General features: G+C 32.2%; 2 protein-coding genes across 6 annotated transcripts; both read left to right on the forward strand.

Annotated features, from left to right (window-relative positions):
• The first annotated feature begins 1,318 nt into the window (after positions 1–1,318).
• LOC107944446 (O-acyltransferase WSD1) lies at positions 1,319–6,434 on the forward strand. Of its 2 annotated transcripts, none has more exons than XR_005923521.1 (6): positions 1,319–2,335; positions 2,955–3,027; positions 3,114–3,181; positions 3,261–3,473; positions 3,605–3,681; positions 5,905–6,121. XR_005923521.1 is itself a non-coding variant. In XM_016878273.2 (6 exons), the coding sequence occupies exons 1-6, from the start codon at positions 1,538–1,540 to the stop codon at positions 6,058–6,060; spliced, it is 1,446 nt and encodes a 481-aa protein (XP_016733762.1). In that variant the 5' UTR covers positions 1,319–1,537; the 3' UTR covers positions 6,061–6,434. The 2 variants fall into 2 exon arrangements, 1 of the variants encoding a protein (XP_016733762.1); XM_016878273.2 differs by having other exon boundaries at positions 3,544–3,681; positions 5,905–6,434.
• A 4,862-nt stretch (positions 6,435–11,296) lies between these two features.
• LOC107894286 (protein IN CHLOROPLAST ATPASE BIOGENESIS, chloroplastic) lies at positions 11,297–14,893 on the forward strand. Of its 4 annotated transcripts, none has more exons than XM_016819564.2 (11): positions 11,297–11,519; positions 12,071–12,154; positions 12,883–12,957; positions 13,067–13,109; positions 13,230–13,287; positions 13,458–13,625; positions 13,733–13,795; positions 13,896–13,990; positions 14,088–14,169; positions 14,265–14,375; positions 14,516–14,893. In XM_016819564.2, the coding sequence occupies exons 1-11, from the start codon at positions 11,420–11,422 to the stop codon at positions 14,654–14,656; spliced, it is 1,020 nt and encodes a 339-aa protein (XP_016675053.2). In that variant the 5' UTR covers positions 11,297–11,419; the 3' UTR covers positions 14,657–14,893. The 4 variants fall into 4 exon arrangements, with proteins under 4 accessions (XP_016675053.2, XP_040965994.1, XP_040965995.1 ...); XM_016819566.2 differs by having other exon boundaries at positions 11,383–11,519; positions 12,057–12,154; XM_041110060.1 differs by lacking the exon at positions 12,071–12,154.
• Positions 14,894–16,591: the final 1,698 nt, after the last annotated feature.

The following is a 16,591-nucleotide window of genomic DNA, read 5'->3' on the forward strand; positions in this document are numbered from 1 at the left end:
ATTATAACATTTTGAAATTTTATATGTATCACATGTAAAACAATATTGATAAATTGAGTAATCAAACTTTAAAAAAAAATCTACAAAATTTTATAAAAATTTAAAAGTTAGTTCAATTTTACATTTATATAAATAATAGTTTATTACAGTAGACATTCTCAAACTACGATTTATATTTTAAATTAATTTGTAAACTTCAAAATGTTTCAATTGAATGCTTATTCATTCTCTCGATCTAGGCATTAGCTTAAACATTAAATATTAACTACATTTCTATATACTATCGTATTAATAACTTTGATCTAAGTTGTTTATGTTATTAGTTAAAATGTAATTAAAATTTGATTACATAGTTTAAATATTCACAGTTTTGAAATGTGTAATACAATTAACTCTATAAATAAATTTCACCTTGACTTAAAATTATACCTATAATTTAATAATTTGTTGCAACCAAAAAAAATTATATACATTTTTGATAAATTACAATAACAAAATAAGACTCAAACAGCAAACACGACTTAAACTCAGACCACACCTGAAATGATGAATACCATTAACCATTAGACCATTACATGAATTAAAAAAATTTAAAATTGAACACTTTAAAATAAACAAACCAAAAAAAAAATCTAAAAGAGATAATACTCCTAAAGCTTTTTTTTTTTTTTTTGCCAGAGATAGGTGAAAGTCTCAAAGTCAGGTTACAGTTTCCTAAATTAAACAAATGGTCAACCTGTAAGCAGTGGACTATGAGAAGACTTTTTTTATCAGTTGTTTTTATTTTATTTTTAATTTAATTATTTTTTAAAAAATTTAAAATTTACATCTCAACTCAAATAATTTTTATTAAATTTATTAATTAAAATATCATGTGAGAAAATAATAAGTTGATATAATATTATATTTAGATGTGAATAGGATTTTTTCTTTTTTGGTAAATGTAAACAATAGTCTTTATTGGACAAATTCATAGCTAGATTGCCTTTAATGTGTTTTTCTTGTAGAATTTCTTGAATTTTTTATAGGGAATCATTAAACATGTGCAATACTTCATTGAGAAAGTTATTTTTGTTAATTTCTCCTCAATATTGTTAACTTTTTTGGAATATATTTCAACGACCACTTCTTTTCTTTAACTGGAATATGTTAAATCCTCTTAATTAGAATTGATGTTGATCCTTCAAGTTTACTATCACTAATAGCTAAATTAGAACACATGGACCAACCACATAATTTATGCATAATATAAGGACTAATAATAAAATTATAGGACTTAGATTATATAGTTTAAGCTAAAGAACTAATTTAAAACACAGGCATTAATTAAAGGACTTTTAGTGGAAGTAATCCTTACAGGATACAGGATACAGGATACAGGATACAGGAACCTGGAGCCATATGTTATATACAGTACAAAGGACGTTGTTGCAGTTTCATTGCTTTTTCCTTCACCGAATTACGGCTTTGTTTAGCTTAGTCTTCCATTAACAGTTGATTCTTTTGAAGAATCTAATTACCCTTTTTATCCTCCGTCATGGTTTGTCCGGAAACTTCCTCCGACGAACCACTGACTCCCGCCGGCCGCCTTTTTCTTCAGCCGGAAACAGACATCGTCATCCATTGTATCATCCGCGGCAAAAACCCCGCCGACATGGATGCTATAAAATCGGCGATTAAGTCTTCGTTGATGGTCCAACACCCCAGATTTTGCAGCTTGTTGGTTCGTGACAAGAACGGATTCGAGCACTGGAGGAAAACCCCAATAGACATTGGCCAACATGTAGTTGTCGTCAACAACCGGCTCGATAAATCGGGCAATTTCATCGACCAAACACAAGGTTCCACCACCACCGAAGAAGACGATGAAGCGGCAGTGAATCAGTACGTGGCGGATTTGTCAGTGAGCAGTCCTTTGAGTACGGACAAACCCTTGTGGGAATTACACGTCTTGACGGCGCACAAATGCGCCGTTTTCAGGATCCATCACTCTTTGGGTGATGGGATCTCTTTGATGTCCATGTTGATGGCTAATTGCAGGAGGGCGGATGACGCCGAGGCGCTTCCCAGGATGGTTCCCGATAAGAAGACGGTAATTAAGGGCGAGAAAGGAAGGGATTGGTTCTGGTTGTTTGGTGTCTTGTGGTGGTTCTTGAAGATGGTTGTTTTCACCTTGTTGTTTTCGATGGAGTTTGTACTAAGGAGCTTGTTAGTTTCCGACGAGAAAACGGCGATCACTGGCGGTGACGGGGTTGAACTGTGGCCGAGGAAATTGGCTACTGCTAAGTTTTTGCTTGACGACATGAAGCTGATCAAAAGGGCCGTTCCCGACACTGTAAGTAACAAAAAAAATTATTGCTATGATTACGCCAAAAAAAGAAACATTACTGTAATTTTAACCTAAATTCTTTGAATTGGATTGTTTTAAAAGCAGATTTATAAATTAATGGCTTCCATCATAGTTATTGTCATTTTTAGGATGGTTTGGCATCTTCTTCACATTTAGCAGTAAAATTGGAAATTTGCCCCACTCTTCTGTCTTCCTGGAAAATTGGGAACGTCTCTGTTGTTAACGGAGAAACATCTTGGTTTAATTCTGATCTTAGTCCCTGTACTCTTTGAGTTTTGAAACTTGGTTTTTCTACTTTTATTTTTGTCAAATTCTAATTAAATCATCTTACTTTTTCTTTTTTAGAATTTATCGAAAAAATTGCAGAATTAGCATGATTGCATGGAATATGAATAATTGGAGTAAATTTTTTAAAGTAAAAACATATAAGCATGAACTAAAATTTAAATTCCATTCAAGAGACTGTATGACAAATATTATGGGTTGGATGATGTTGTGAGATAATAGCATTTAAGAAGGGTGTTTTAGATTCAAATGTGGAGGCTGTTTTTGATTAATTTTCAGTAATCCACTCAATTCCTCATCTTCTATAAATATGGTGCAGACAATTAATGACGTCCTCCTTGGAATGGTCTCATCTGGGCTGTCTAGGTACTTGGATCATCGAACCCCAAATGGTAAAAAGTTTTTTTCATCCAAGACTTTGACTTGGATATAAATATCCAATATTTAAAATTGATTGGGGTTTAATGTTTGTTGTTAGTTTTGCATGAGGGTCTACGTATAACAGGGGTAGCCATGGTTAATATAAGACCACAACCAGGGTTGCAGGTTAGTTTCAGGTTTCGGGTTTCAAATTCTAATGCTCCTTTCCTATGGTAGAAATTTATTGAAGTTTTGCTTTGTCAAGGACCTGTCCAAGTTAATGAAGAGCAACACAAAAGCACGATGGGGCAACAAATTTGGTGTAATTCTAATTCCAGTTTACTATCACAAAGGTGGCAATGATCCTTTAGAGTATTTGAAGAGAGCAAAGGCCATAGTTGACAAGAAGAAACACTCTCTAGAGGCTTATTTCTCATACAAAATTGGAGATCTCGTAATGTCATTGTTAGGACCAAAGGTATATATTATTGTTTGTACATTTATGACTTGTATATTTTATGAACTAAGGTTTTTTTTTTCGTGTGTAGTATGCTTGTATGCTTAATTACAAACTCCTCTGTAATACTACCTTCACGCTCTCAAACGTAGCTGGCCCTCTAGAGGAAATTTCACTTGCAGGCAACCCTCTCTCTAGCATTAAGGTCAATACATCAAGCCTACCGCAGGTACTATGCAACAACCTATCTTTAATTGTTATATAAATATATATTTGGATATAATCAACATCTAAACAACACCAATCAAATCCTATCAAATAAACACGAAACAACAGCAAACCAAGGATCAAGGTTTGCACTTCCACATCTTCCACACCCACATGCCTTATGAGTTACTTCCACATCTTCCACACCCACATGCCTTATGAGTTACTTCATCACAAACACCAAGTAACAAAGGGCTACTTACCTATCAAATTTGCTCAGCCAAAATCATAATTCATATAAATCACCAAAACCCAAGGTCTCTCTGATTCACCTATTTCTTGTACCCACCAATACCAAAAAGCAACATGAAAACTTAAAAAGCTCACCCTGGAAATATCTCACACCAAAGAGCAAGATATAGTACCATAACACAAACAAAAGAAACCAATCCAAAACACCTGCAACTTTCATCAATAAACGCATGACGGACCCTCAACAATAAAACACACCACCATGCTATAAATTCAACACTATTCAACTTTAGTCCTGCCTCTTTTCCTTTTACCTTGCACCCTCTTTAGAATTGTAGACAAAAAATTCATCATCAAAAGCTTCTAAACTAATCAATTTCAAGCAGTTTTGAGCTGCTAAGATTGGATATTTTCTTCACAGCCCACTCCTTTTTACATAGGCTCAATCACTAAGTCTTGGGCCTGACCACCAATTGCTAGCTCCTCTTGATCTCTAGGCTTAGAATTAGAATTCATTATCAAAGAACCTCTACCCAAAACATGACTATCTACATCATTCATAGAAATATCACTAAATGCAGTCAAAATAGAAAAGTTATATTGGGCCTCCACATTCTCGCCACCAACAACACAGTCCCCAATTTGCATGTGATTACCCTTCCCCAAGTTGTAATAATTGCATGTAACGGCATTGGCAACATCTTTTCCCTTTGACTGCTCCCGATCATCAATGGAGACAACAAGCTATACTTAGACTCAAAACCTTTTCCGACGACGGAACTCCAACTTCATCATCTAGTTCCTTAGACAAAGATGAAAAATTACCATAATCTCTTAGACTCAAAACCTTTTCCGACGACGGAACTCCAACTTCATCATCTAGTTCCTTAGACAAAGATGAAAAATTACCATAATCTCTCACCATCACAAAATTATCCTGAATACGATTCTCAGTCTCCTGCACCGGCCTCTCCTTACTGTTTTTAGACTACCATCGATTTCGCAGCTATACTTGTCATAATTCGACGTCACTTTCCTCCAATACGATATTTCGCCATATTCACATGAATACGATAGTTTCGAATACACCTTCCGTCAAGTCGTTGAATTGCCCTTCTAGCTTCTCCAGCTCTACTAAAACGAACGAAGCCAAAACGTTGCCTTCTACTATCCTTTTGAAGGATAAAAATGTCACACACTCTACCATAATAATGAAAGACTTTCCACTACCATCTCTTTTCAATCGACACTGGAATATTTTGGACAGAAATAGTCTCCACCTTCTTGAACGCCATCCAACCTCTTCTTTAGGGAGATATTTCACTCTTAAAGCTCCTGTTGCGAAAGGCTGTTAACGGAGACAATGTTTATTTGTTATATAACTATATATTATGTTATTGCAATTTTTTATTTTTCTTGACATGTTCATTTTCAGCTAATATTAGAATATGGTTATTGAGATATGGTCTTCTTACAATCCTCCAAAGAAATCAACATAAACATACTCATATAAACCTATCAACCCTATTAACCCTTGGGTGAAGCCTAAAAGTTTCTCTCCAAAAAAGAATTATAAATTTTAGGGACCAAAGTTAAATTTTATCATTATATTAATTTATAGTTTCACATCTGAAGGACTACATAAGAGATTTACTGGCTTTTTTGGGGTGTCAAGTCCCTTACTTGCACCTTTGTTTACACAAGTAATCAACTCAGAACCCAAACCTATCTTAACCATTTTATTATAAAAAGTCAACAACCTAAATAAATGATCAGAATTCAAAATAATTCAATTCGAATATTTTGAATGACAAAATTGAATAAAAAATCTAAAAATTTTCCTAAACCCATTTTTTATCCAAACTGAAATTACTTAAAATTTTAAAATTCATAACCCATGCAGACGTAATTGTATGAATATGGCACTCAATAAAAATTCAAAGATGATATATATATGGATTTCTTCAGTGATATTTTTTGTTTCTGAATACAGGCATTAACAATGCACATGTTGAGCTATGCTGGTAAGGCTGAAATGCAAATTCTAGTAGCTAAAGATATCATCCCTGATCCAGAGTTTCTTGCTAAATGCTTTGAATATGCGTTACTTGAAATGAAGGAGGCTGTATTAAGGACCAATAAAGCATAGGCAAAACAATAATTATTTTTTTTTAAACTTTAAATGGTAAGTGTAGAAGAGAAATTCATTATGAATTTTCTATATATAATTATGCTCAGGGTGTATCTAGCATTGGTTCTAAAAAATGTTTGACAAAAAGCACTTTTTAAATAAAAGCATTCCTTAAAAAAGTTGCTTTTTGAGAGAAAATGTTTTTCTCAAGCCAAACATTAGCCTAAAAACACTTTTTTTAGAAGCCGGAAATTTTAGTTCTCCCCCAAATACTTTTTTCCAAAAAACACTGTTAGATTAGGTGTGATTTAGTTTTAGCTGATATTAGAAGACAATATACATGTACTATGATATAAATGAGGTAAAATGTCAAATTTAGCTCTTAATATTGATATTATTTTTGTTAATTCGACTTTTATTTCTTTTAAAAAGAGAAATCACTTTTTTAATGAAAATATTGATTAAAACATTAATTCTTTTTAATAATCATGGCAACCTGCACGACAGTTCACGTATACTTAATATAGTACTATTTTTCTTATATACCGCATCAATAAATAATTTAAAATAATATGATATTGTTTATTTATATACTTTAATAGTTTAAATTATAATGAAAGTGTAATTCATGATAGCTATAAAATGTTATTCAATATTTATAAAATTTTGAACCCCATACGATGGCATGATGGCCAAGGGCGTTCACTGCCCCAGTTATGGTCTGGGTTTGAGTCGCGCTAGTCGTATTTGTTATTCAAGTTTTGCCCTGTCATTATTGTAACACTCCCTAGCCCCAAACCGTCGCTGGAACAGGGTTACGAGGTATTACATGACATATCAAACAATTTACAAATAATTCATATAAATTTTACTAATTGACTTCATTCATTTTTTTTATAAAAATTTCGGTAGCATTTCTACTTATTTTTACATACAACCCCCTGCAAAATTTCAAACATAACCAACCCAATTCCAGTATTTCAACCAAGGCATTTATATACTTAAATCTTACTTGACATATTGACATAACAACTTATTTAATAAAAATACTATTACCATTTCTAATTAACACATAAAAACTAATCAAGTCATTTCAATTCGATACCAATGCCATAAAGGACTTCTACCAATTTGCTAATATAATCATCAAAATACATAATATCTTACTTTACAACAAAACTATATAACATACCAAAATAACTATTATAATTCTTATGTACATGCCACTTTCTCTTAAAGGAAGAAAACATCACCAAAATCTTTATGTCGGAGTCGGGATTGTCCTGGATGCTGAACCGAGACTCTGATCCCTTTTCAACTTGCACACGGAAACAACCGTACACTGAGTATTGTATACTCAGTGGTATTACCATAATTCAAATTATAATAACAACAAAGAATTATAATTACCAAGCATGTAACTATCCGATTTCTTAAATATCAATTAATTTATAAACTTTCATTAACTAACAATAACAATACAATTTTTAGCTATTCTTCAATTTCAATCATATATCACATGTAATAATTTCAATCACTACATAAACATTAAATTCATGCCTTTCATTTTCAATCTCAAATTTCAATCCACAATTTTAACTTTTCTTATTTCAATTATTCACCCTATTAACAATCTGGATTTTGACGGATACACGGATTCCAACCCAAACACACCAATACGGCACATTGTGCCTAAAACGGTATATAGTACCTGATTAGTATACGACACATAAGTGTCTGAAACGACACACGAGGTGCCTGATACGACACATAAAGTGCCTGAGATACGACACATAAAGTGCCTAATCGGCAAAGCCGATAAATCCCGTACTCTTCTAAATCCTATGGCATGCCAATTATATCCGACTCAGCCCGACTAGTTAATAGGGTATATAAATTTCTCGATCTAATTTTCACTTTTATTTCAAAAATTCATTTTCAATATCAATTATACTTTTTCCTTTCACTAATTAAACACAGTTCAATACCAACACATACTTTTCTCATTCAATTTAAATTTTTTTTTCCAAATTCAATTCAATAGTCACTTACCTTATCATATGCTTGCCATACACATAATTTAAATTTAACATCAAATAATAAATAATTTGAATTATAGTAATACAAACCCGAATTTTGCTCGATTATTCCTCAATAACCTTCTCCTTTCCTTTGTCTGCCGATGCCTCGAGTTTCTTGTTAGCTACGAAAATAATAATAATTTACACCATCAATTACAACATTAATTTATAACAATAATAAAATTTCTATCTAATTTATACTTTAATTCCAATTTAATCCTAACTAAATTTATTTACTTTTCTAATTTAATTCACACTCTATTTCTATTCAAATTTCTTCTAAACTCAAATTTAACTACCAAATTTTCAGCATATTTCATTAATTTCGAATTTTCATCAATTTAATCCCTACAAACATAAAACTTATAGCTTACTTCACAATTTAATCCTTTTATCAACTCTAACTAGAAATTCTATCAAATAAAACCTCAATTCCATCATTTATTCAACATAAACCCTACTAAAAATCTATTAACTTTCAAATTTTCAACTTAAATCCAAGAGTATTTCACTCTAGGGTTCCAAAAAACATCAAATTTATGAGAAAAGGACTTGATTTAGCTTACCTATTAAACTTCAAGTTTCAAAATCTTAATTTTCCCTCTTTCTTTTCTTTCCCTTTTTCTTCCCCTGTTTTCGTCTCTTTCTCTGTTTCTTTTCTGTTCTTCTTTTGTTTCTTTTTCTTTTTGTTTTACTTACTTTATTTTAATAATAATATATTATAATAATCATATAATAATATTTTATTCACAAATATCTTTTACTTAAATTATAAGAAAATATTTTATTTTATTACAAGTGTGTTTTTATATATTTTACACGTGTATTATTTTATCACCACACAATTATCTTTATCTTATTTGTTTCCTATAATATATTATCTTAATTTTAATTAATATAATTTATAATATTTTAATTTAATAATATTTTTATAATATAAATCAAGAAAAAATCTAAGATTTTTCCATCTATTGCCGCCTAAACTTAAGCCATTGGCTTATTTACCTATTTAGTCCCTCTTATTTTATTTTAATCTATAATTAAATTTTCACTTCTATTGTAATTTAATTATTTTTACTAATTACTCTTAATTAAGCTAAATTCATCTATCTAAAACCTAATTAAATACACAACTAGTCTAGTAAATATTTCTAATGATTATTTTCGAACTCAATTTACTAAGACGGAGGCCCGATAATGTACTTTTCCGATGCCCGTGAATTTTTGGGTCATTACAATTATAATTCACCAAAATAAAAATAGAAATTAGATTTTTATTACCCTAAATTTATCGAATTATATTTTCATGTTAAAAATGTTCAATGATTTTATCTATTTAGAGTTTTAATTAATAATACAATAACAAAATATTTTAAAAAAGTGTAAAATTTATATGATGAGAAATTAAAACAAAATAGTAACAAGTAATATATTAAAAAAATCAAATTGATAAAAGAAAAGCTCAAATAGGAATTTGTAATAGTATAAGTATTTTCATTGTGTTATTTAAACTTGGTCACAACATCACTAAAAATCAGAATTTTAAAATTCCTTAAAATTTTAAAAGGTAAACTACAAAAATAGTCACTTTTGCCTCATATTACATTTTATTCACTTTTATTTGAAATGTTATGTTTTAATAATTTACATTATCGTTTTGTTACGAAGTGGTCACTCTGCCGTTAAACTCCATTACCCCTAAAGGCAGTCCTACATAACAGCCCAAATAGATTTTAAATGCCAACTTAAATGTTCAGTTGCTGGGATGAAAATATGTTTTTAAGTAAATAAATTTAATTTTACTTCTCTACTTTCAAGTGTAAAGGTTTACATTGTGACATTTAAATATCAAAACCCTTTGTTTTAAAAACCTTTGTTTACACTTTCACATTTAAACAATTAAAGTGTAAAGGATTTTGATATTTACTTCTCTACTTTCAAGTGTTAAAATGTAAAAGTGAGAAAAACAATAATAGCGTTATGAAAAGAAGACCCAAATTGATTGAAAGACATCAAAGAAAAAAAGTGCAACACCAGAGATCTACATAAACATAAATTACATCAATAAGATGACCAGAAATGACCAATAATCCAAAGTAACTAACCTTACGCTACAAATTGAATTCATACAAAGGCTTCAACAAGAATTTCATTATGCACTTAAGACACAATAAATGTGCAATTTGCAACATCTTTGCGATCTGGGTATAAACCAAAACTTAAAAAACAAAACAAACAAGAAGCTAGTCACTCTCCATTGTATATATATTGACGGAAATTTGAAAAGGGTTACTCCTCACATTTTTACTTCAATTTTGTTTTTTTTTGTTTCTAATAAAAAAAAATTGTTATGAACTAAATTTAATAATTATTTCTTAGTTGAATGAAAAGATTAAAAATCACTAAGAATAAGAACGAACTTGATTCTGTAATCCCTCTATTTTTTTGCTCAGCCTGTGATCCTTCCATTGCTGATTTTGAATTGTCCAAAACCCTAATTTTTTTTTCTAATAGCAAAGGGACAATGAAAAAAAAAAGGGAAAAAATCAGAAAAATTATCAAAACTCTAGATCTTTTTCTTCTAGCAGTGAAAGAAGGTGAGAGGAAGGAAAAATTCACATAAAAAAAGAAGAAATTGAATAAAATTAAATTTGGCGTGGAAATTGTTTTAATCCCTTTAATTTGAATTGCATAAAATAATTGGATAGAACCATATACGAATACGAAGTGCTATACTTATTAACAACTCATAAATATGTAATAATGCACAAAAAAAGTAATGGAAGAGAGTTAAATCCGAGAATAACAGTTGTAATATTGTTGTGTGTAATTATGATAATAATCTCTATGCTAAAATTTAGATTAATCCCTTAATTTTGATTTGATTAATTTGATTTTTATAATAATATTATTAAATTCAAACTAATAAAGCCGTTACAATAATTTTATTTTAAAATAATTTCAAACATTTGATTTACATGAAAGTTTATTATTGGTTGAATATGATTAATTAAACTTTCTAGTCATCCTAATTGTGTGATCCAATGATAACTAAAAAAATTATATAATTAGTAAAATTATGGCAATTAATAATATTATCGATTTAGGACTGGTAATAATTTTTGGAAAAGTAAGGGGAGTTAATAGATGAAACTGACCTATTTGTGTATGTATGGTCGTGGTTATGTCACGTTTGATTTGGTTTGGTTGGCCGTCTTATCTTATTCTCTCTACAAACAACAATAAGCCCTGTAATTGGTGTCTACACTCTCACAGTCCACAAATACAGCAGCAACATGAAGGCTGGGCTGCTGGGAATGCTGCACTCACCTCCTTATGCTACCTCAGTTCCTCTCCGTCATGTTAGAGCCAGGGTTACTTGTTCTTCTTCCTCTGGTAAAATCATAGCTTCCACCATTGTGTCTCAGCTTTTCTTTCGTAGTTGCATTCCATTTCAACTTTGAGTTTCGCCACTCTAATATGATAATGCTAAAGCTATTTGATGTTGTTATGTCAGCTACTTTTTTAGAAAATGGGTTCATTTTACTTTATTTCTTTAACTAACTTCTGGGCTTATTTATGCAAATTGATTAGGAGTAGCTGTTTATTTTTAGTACCTCTTTGTTTGAGTTTAGTTTAAGCTTGCCTTTTTATGTGAAGCAAGTGTTGAATGTTTATGTACCACAGCCAATCACAATCAGTTGATTCTTGGGTATTTGGATTGCTGTTCTAATTTTAAAATGAAATTGGGGCTTGGGGTCAAATGGATGTCAAATGGTGGCAAAGGGTCAGAACCCAATTTGTAGTTGGCTAGCTAGTCGGTTAAACTAAATGCCAGTCAGTTGTGAATATAGATTGAGCATATGATTCTGTTTTGTTTTGCTTTCAAAATGTTCTTGGTCATGTTGAACTTGACAACTTAAAAGGGTTTAGTTCACCAAATGCAGGCCATGTATCATTCATTAAAGATGTAGCTGCTACTCAACCACCTGAGAATCTTCAGCACTTGCTTAAAATGCTTCAAACTAGAGGTGTGTAGCAGCTAAAATGATTCAAGAATTTACATGATTCACGCAATTTCATGTTCTTGCTAAAGTTTAGACCATTAGTTTATTGATTACATGGTATATTTTAGGATAATGGTGGTGTTGATCATAATGATTGACTAGGAGTAAAAGTTTATGGCTCTTTGACCCTTTTTTTTTCTTTTTGTCATTATCACTGGGAACATTAACTCATACTGATTGAATTCATGAATCTGTAATTAATCTTGACATCTTTTCTTGGCTGATAAATTTTCATTGATACATCTGAAGGCAATGGGTAGCGTTATAATTATATCTTGACTAATGCTTCCTGTATTAAGATAGGCAGTCTCTATTGAAGATATGCATTTTCTGCAGATTGGTCATCTGATTATGTTCATCCTAATGAACTGATTGCTTATTGCATTCTTTTCCATTTTGATCCTCATTACTTGGGGGGTATTAGAACTCTCACATTTCTGGAAAATATTTATTTCATAGTAACCTTTAAAGAAATGCTTGGTATTTATGTCTTTGGTTTCTTCTTTCAAAAGATTTCTTAATGAGCTTGATCTTGTTTTTGCTTATCATTGCATCTCCAAATTCACTTACAAGGAGATGGATAAGAACTGATGTTTGAGTCCGGAACATACATTTCCTGAAAATAGAAAGCTTCTTTTTACTTCCACATGTATGCCACTTGAACCCTTATCTTTCATTTGCTTCATAAACAGGTGAAACCATAGTTTCTCCAGGATCAAGGCACGGGTTAATCCCCCTTGCCATTCCTCTTTCAGAAAATATGTCAGGTTAGATAAGGTTTTGCTCACTTTATGTGAAATACTTGTCCATTCTCTCAGTAGTTTTATTGTGGAAATGGATTGAGGTATATATATAACTGCTATTCCTTGAGAATAGGTTCTATGACTGCTTTGCTGCGGTGGCCAACTGCTCCACCTGGGTAAGAGACTCGAATCTTCATGATTTTTTATTTCAACTTTTATCTTAAATATATTTGTTTATATTGGCTAAGCTTTGATTGCCTTCATTTATCTTCATGCAACTGTTGCTATTCACACAGAATGGAGATGCCAGTTGTGGAAGTTCGCAAGCATGGGGTGTGGCTTTTAGCCAACAATGTAATACATTAAGCTGAAACCAAGCATCAAAATCATATAGGGTATTATAAATGATGCTGAATGACCCAGCGTCTTGGAATTGAACAAGTACCGCATAGCTTGAAGCAGTTTATTTGTCAGAACTTATATGTGGAAAAAGTAACTCACTATTTCCAGCTTTTGCGACCCAGGTAGATCAATATATCCATAGAATCCTAGTTGAAGAAGATGCTGATGAATCACATGGAAGTAATGGTGAATTATTTCATGCTTCATCTGAGGCTGGCAAGAAACTCTATACTAGGGGTGATTTTGCTGAATCAAAAATCTCCAATCTTGATGGTTATCTCTTGAAAAAGGTACATGAGAATGTTTATGAAATAGTTGAAAGTGAAAACAACTCAGTTATTGAGTTCAGTGTTCAAAGTAAGATTGTTGATGGTGGCAAATCATTGTTCTGCCACAGGTTGGACTGTTTTCAGATTTGTTGGAGCGAAAAGTTATGCGACATTTTGAGGAAGGGGATCAAGTAAGTATTTGTCTGGTTTGAGTCGCTAATATTTCATATATTATTTTTTGTGGTTGTCTTAAACATTTTATTCTCTTTTTGACAACTATGGGGTTGGAAGGTTTCTGCTTTGGTGACAGGGGAATTCTATACAAAGAAGGATCTCTTTCCTGGATTTGGAAGGCCTTTTGTATTTAATGCAGAGATTTTGCTTAAGTTAGTATAAAGATTTTATAATTCCATGCTTAATATCAATTCACTGTGCTTCACTGGTTCTAATTCTAAAGAGGGTTTTGTAAATCCTTTTATGTAGAGTAGGGCGCGCATCAGAGGCAAAAGATTCTGCAAGGGTGGCTTTGAAATCACCATGGTGGACTTTAGGCTGCACATATCAGGCAAGGAACTTTTTTTTATCATTGACATATTCCTTTAAGATTTAAACTGTCTCCCTTCCTTTGACATTCTCTTCCATGGATGTATTATGATTCAGGATGTTGCCAGTATTGCACAGTGGGAGGATGAGCAAATCGAGTACATCAAAGAGAAGGTGTCGGAAGAAGGTAGACAAGAAGACTTGAAGAAAGGGAAGGCTTTGGCTCAGGTAACATCATGGAAACAATAATGTCATGCAAAAATTTAGCCATTGATACAAGGAAAAAACACTTCTATGGTATTTTTAAAAAAATGGGCCAAATTCTTTCGTTGATTGTTAACTTAGTCAATGCTGAAACTCCTCTACAGGTAGCATTAGATGAGGCTGCTTTTCTGCTGGATTTAGCTTCCATTGATGGAACTTGGGGGGACTATCTGGACCGCATCGCAGAATGTTACAAAGAGGCTGGTCTCGGTGAAATTGCAAATTTTATTTTGTATAGAGATTAAGATTTGAGCATGAGTAAAAAGAAACCAATAGTTGAGAAGTTGCCAATTTTTGAATGACTTTATTCATATAGAGAGGAATAATTTTATTTATTTATTTTCGAGAAACTATTGTTGTATAGAGTGAGGTTGAAAATCATCGATGCAGACTCTGATAGGTTCACTTGGAGAATGTTATTGCTTTCTTACTTATGATTTGTTCAGTTGGGATGGTTCTTCTATATATTTTCGTCTTCTTTCTGCTTGGTGAAGGTTGGAGAATGTTTTTAAGCTTTGCCCAACTGGTGCAGGGAATAAATCCGAGCTTGGCCTAGCTGGTTTATGCAATCACCTTTTACCTAACTCTGTATCTGCAAGCCCTTTTCCTATTCCCAAACTGCAGCTTCCTTTGTAAAAACAGATGAACAGGATAATTTTGTTGAAGATTTGCTTCAGTTATTATAATTTAGCTAATTTTAGTGATTATGTTAGTAGCCTATTTTTAGTTAGTAGCTGTTAACTTATTTACTATATAAACACTAGTTTCAGTTTAATAAAAAGTACATTTTCCATTTCAATTACTTGACTTCTCAGTTCAGTTTTCTTCATCATTTTAGTTTTCTTTTCTGATAAAATACCAACAATTGGTAATTAGATCAAAACACAAAAAGAAAAGAAACAAGGAAATCAAAGGCAAAAGTCTGTTTATTTGCTGCAATTTCACCAACTATTTTCACACGAATTATGTCTCTAAAGTCAGCAAAGGAGATATGAGATTATCTCAAGACTAAGTACGAGAGAGATGAGAGAATTCGCGGGATGCAAGTGTCGAATCTTGTACGTGATTTCGAGCTGCAGAAAATGAAGGAGACTGAGACATTCAAGGAGTATTCTGAAAGGCTCCTTAACATAGCCAATAAGGTCAAGTTGCTAGGTTCATCTCTAGCAGATTTAAGGATTGTGGAGGAAATTCTTGTAACAGTAACTGAAAGGTTTGAGGCTACCATCACCACCTTAGAGAACACGAAGCATATGTCAAAGATTACTTTGGCGGAACTCTTAAGTGCTTTACAAGTACAAGAGCAAAGGCATGTAATAAGGCAAGAAAGGGCTGTCGAAAGTGCTCTACCAGTTAAGCATCAAGATGATGGAAACAATAGGAGGTCAAAGAACAAATAGTTTCACACTGTGAGTGGAGAAAGCTCTACATTTGAGAAAAAAACTAAAACTGAAAATAGAAGATCAGGAGTAAAAAAGGATTATCCTCCATGTCAACACTGTGGCAAGAAAAGTCAACCTAAGTGCTGGAGAGGACCAGATGCAAAGTTCAGTAAGTGTAATCAAATGGGACATGAAGCTGTTATTTGTAAGTACAAAAATTAGCAACAAGGAGATGAAACGCAAGTGGCAAATCAAGAAGAAGAAGATCAACTTTTTGTTGCAACTTGTTTCACTAGTCACGAAGCAAGTGAAAGCTGGCCCATTGACAGTGGTTGCACTAATCATATGACACATGACAAAGAGTTGTTCAAAGAATTGAAGATTATCGAGTCCAAAAAGGTCAGAATTGGAAACGGTGACTACATTGCAGTCAAAGGAAAGGGCACTATAACCATTACAAGTTGTTCAGGTACCAAGTTCATTACTGATGTTTTATATGTACCTGATATTGATCAAAATCTGCTTAGTGTTGGTCAATTAATAGAGAAGGGCTTCAAAGTGAAGTTCATGGAAAATGCATGTGTGATAGAGGATGCTATAAGACAGAAGATGTTCGAAATTAAGATGGCAGAAAGGAGTTTTTCCTTCAATCCAATGCATGAGGAGCAATCAACTTTTCTAATCAAAGAAAGCCTCACAATGCTGTGGCATAAAAGGCTCGGACACTATCACCATCAAGGGATACTGCAGATGAAGTCCAAAAAATGACAATTGATCTTCTAGAACTTGATGATCAAA

Source organism: Gossypium hirsutum, chromosome D13, assembly GCF_007990345.1.
Source record: "Gossypium hirsutum isolate 1008001.06 chromosome D13, Gossypium_hirsutum_v2.1, whole genome shotgun sequence".
NCBI classification, from domain to species: domain Eukaryota; kingdom Viridiplantae; phylum Streptophyta; class Magnoliopsida; order Malvales; family Malvaceae; genus Gossypium; species Gossypium hirsutum.

Excerpts from the sequence above, each read along its gene's own strand:
- LOC107944446 (XM_016878273.2), top strand. The coding sequence starts at position 1,538 with ATGGTTTGTCCGGAAACTTCCTCCGACGAACCACTGACTCCCGCCGGC. Across the intron at positions 3,028-3,113 it reads GGATCATCGAACCCCAAATG|TTTTGCATGAGGGTCTACGT; the intron begins GTAAAAAGTTTT and ends GTTTGTTGTTAG. Across the intron at positions 3,474-3,543 it reads TGTCATTGTTAGGACCAAAG|TATGCTTGTATGCTTAATTA; the intron begins GTATATATTATT and ends TTTCGTGTGTAG.
- LOC107894286 (XM_016819564.2), top strand. The coding sequence starts at position 11,420 with ATGAAGGCTGGGCTGCTGGGAATGCTGCACTCACCTCCTTATGCTACC. Across the intron at positions 12,958-13,066 it reads TCTTTCAGAAAATATGTCAG|GTTCTATGACTGCTTTGCTG; the intron begins GTTAGATAAGGT and ends CCTTGAGAATAG. Across the intron at positions 13,796-13,895 it reads ATTTTGAGGAAGGGGATCAA|GTTTCTGCTTTGGTGACAGG; the intron begins GTAAGTATTTGT and ends TGGGGTTGGAAG.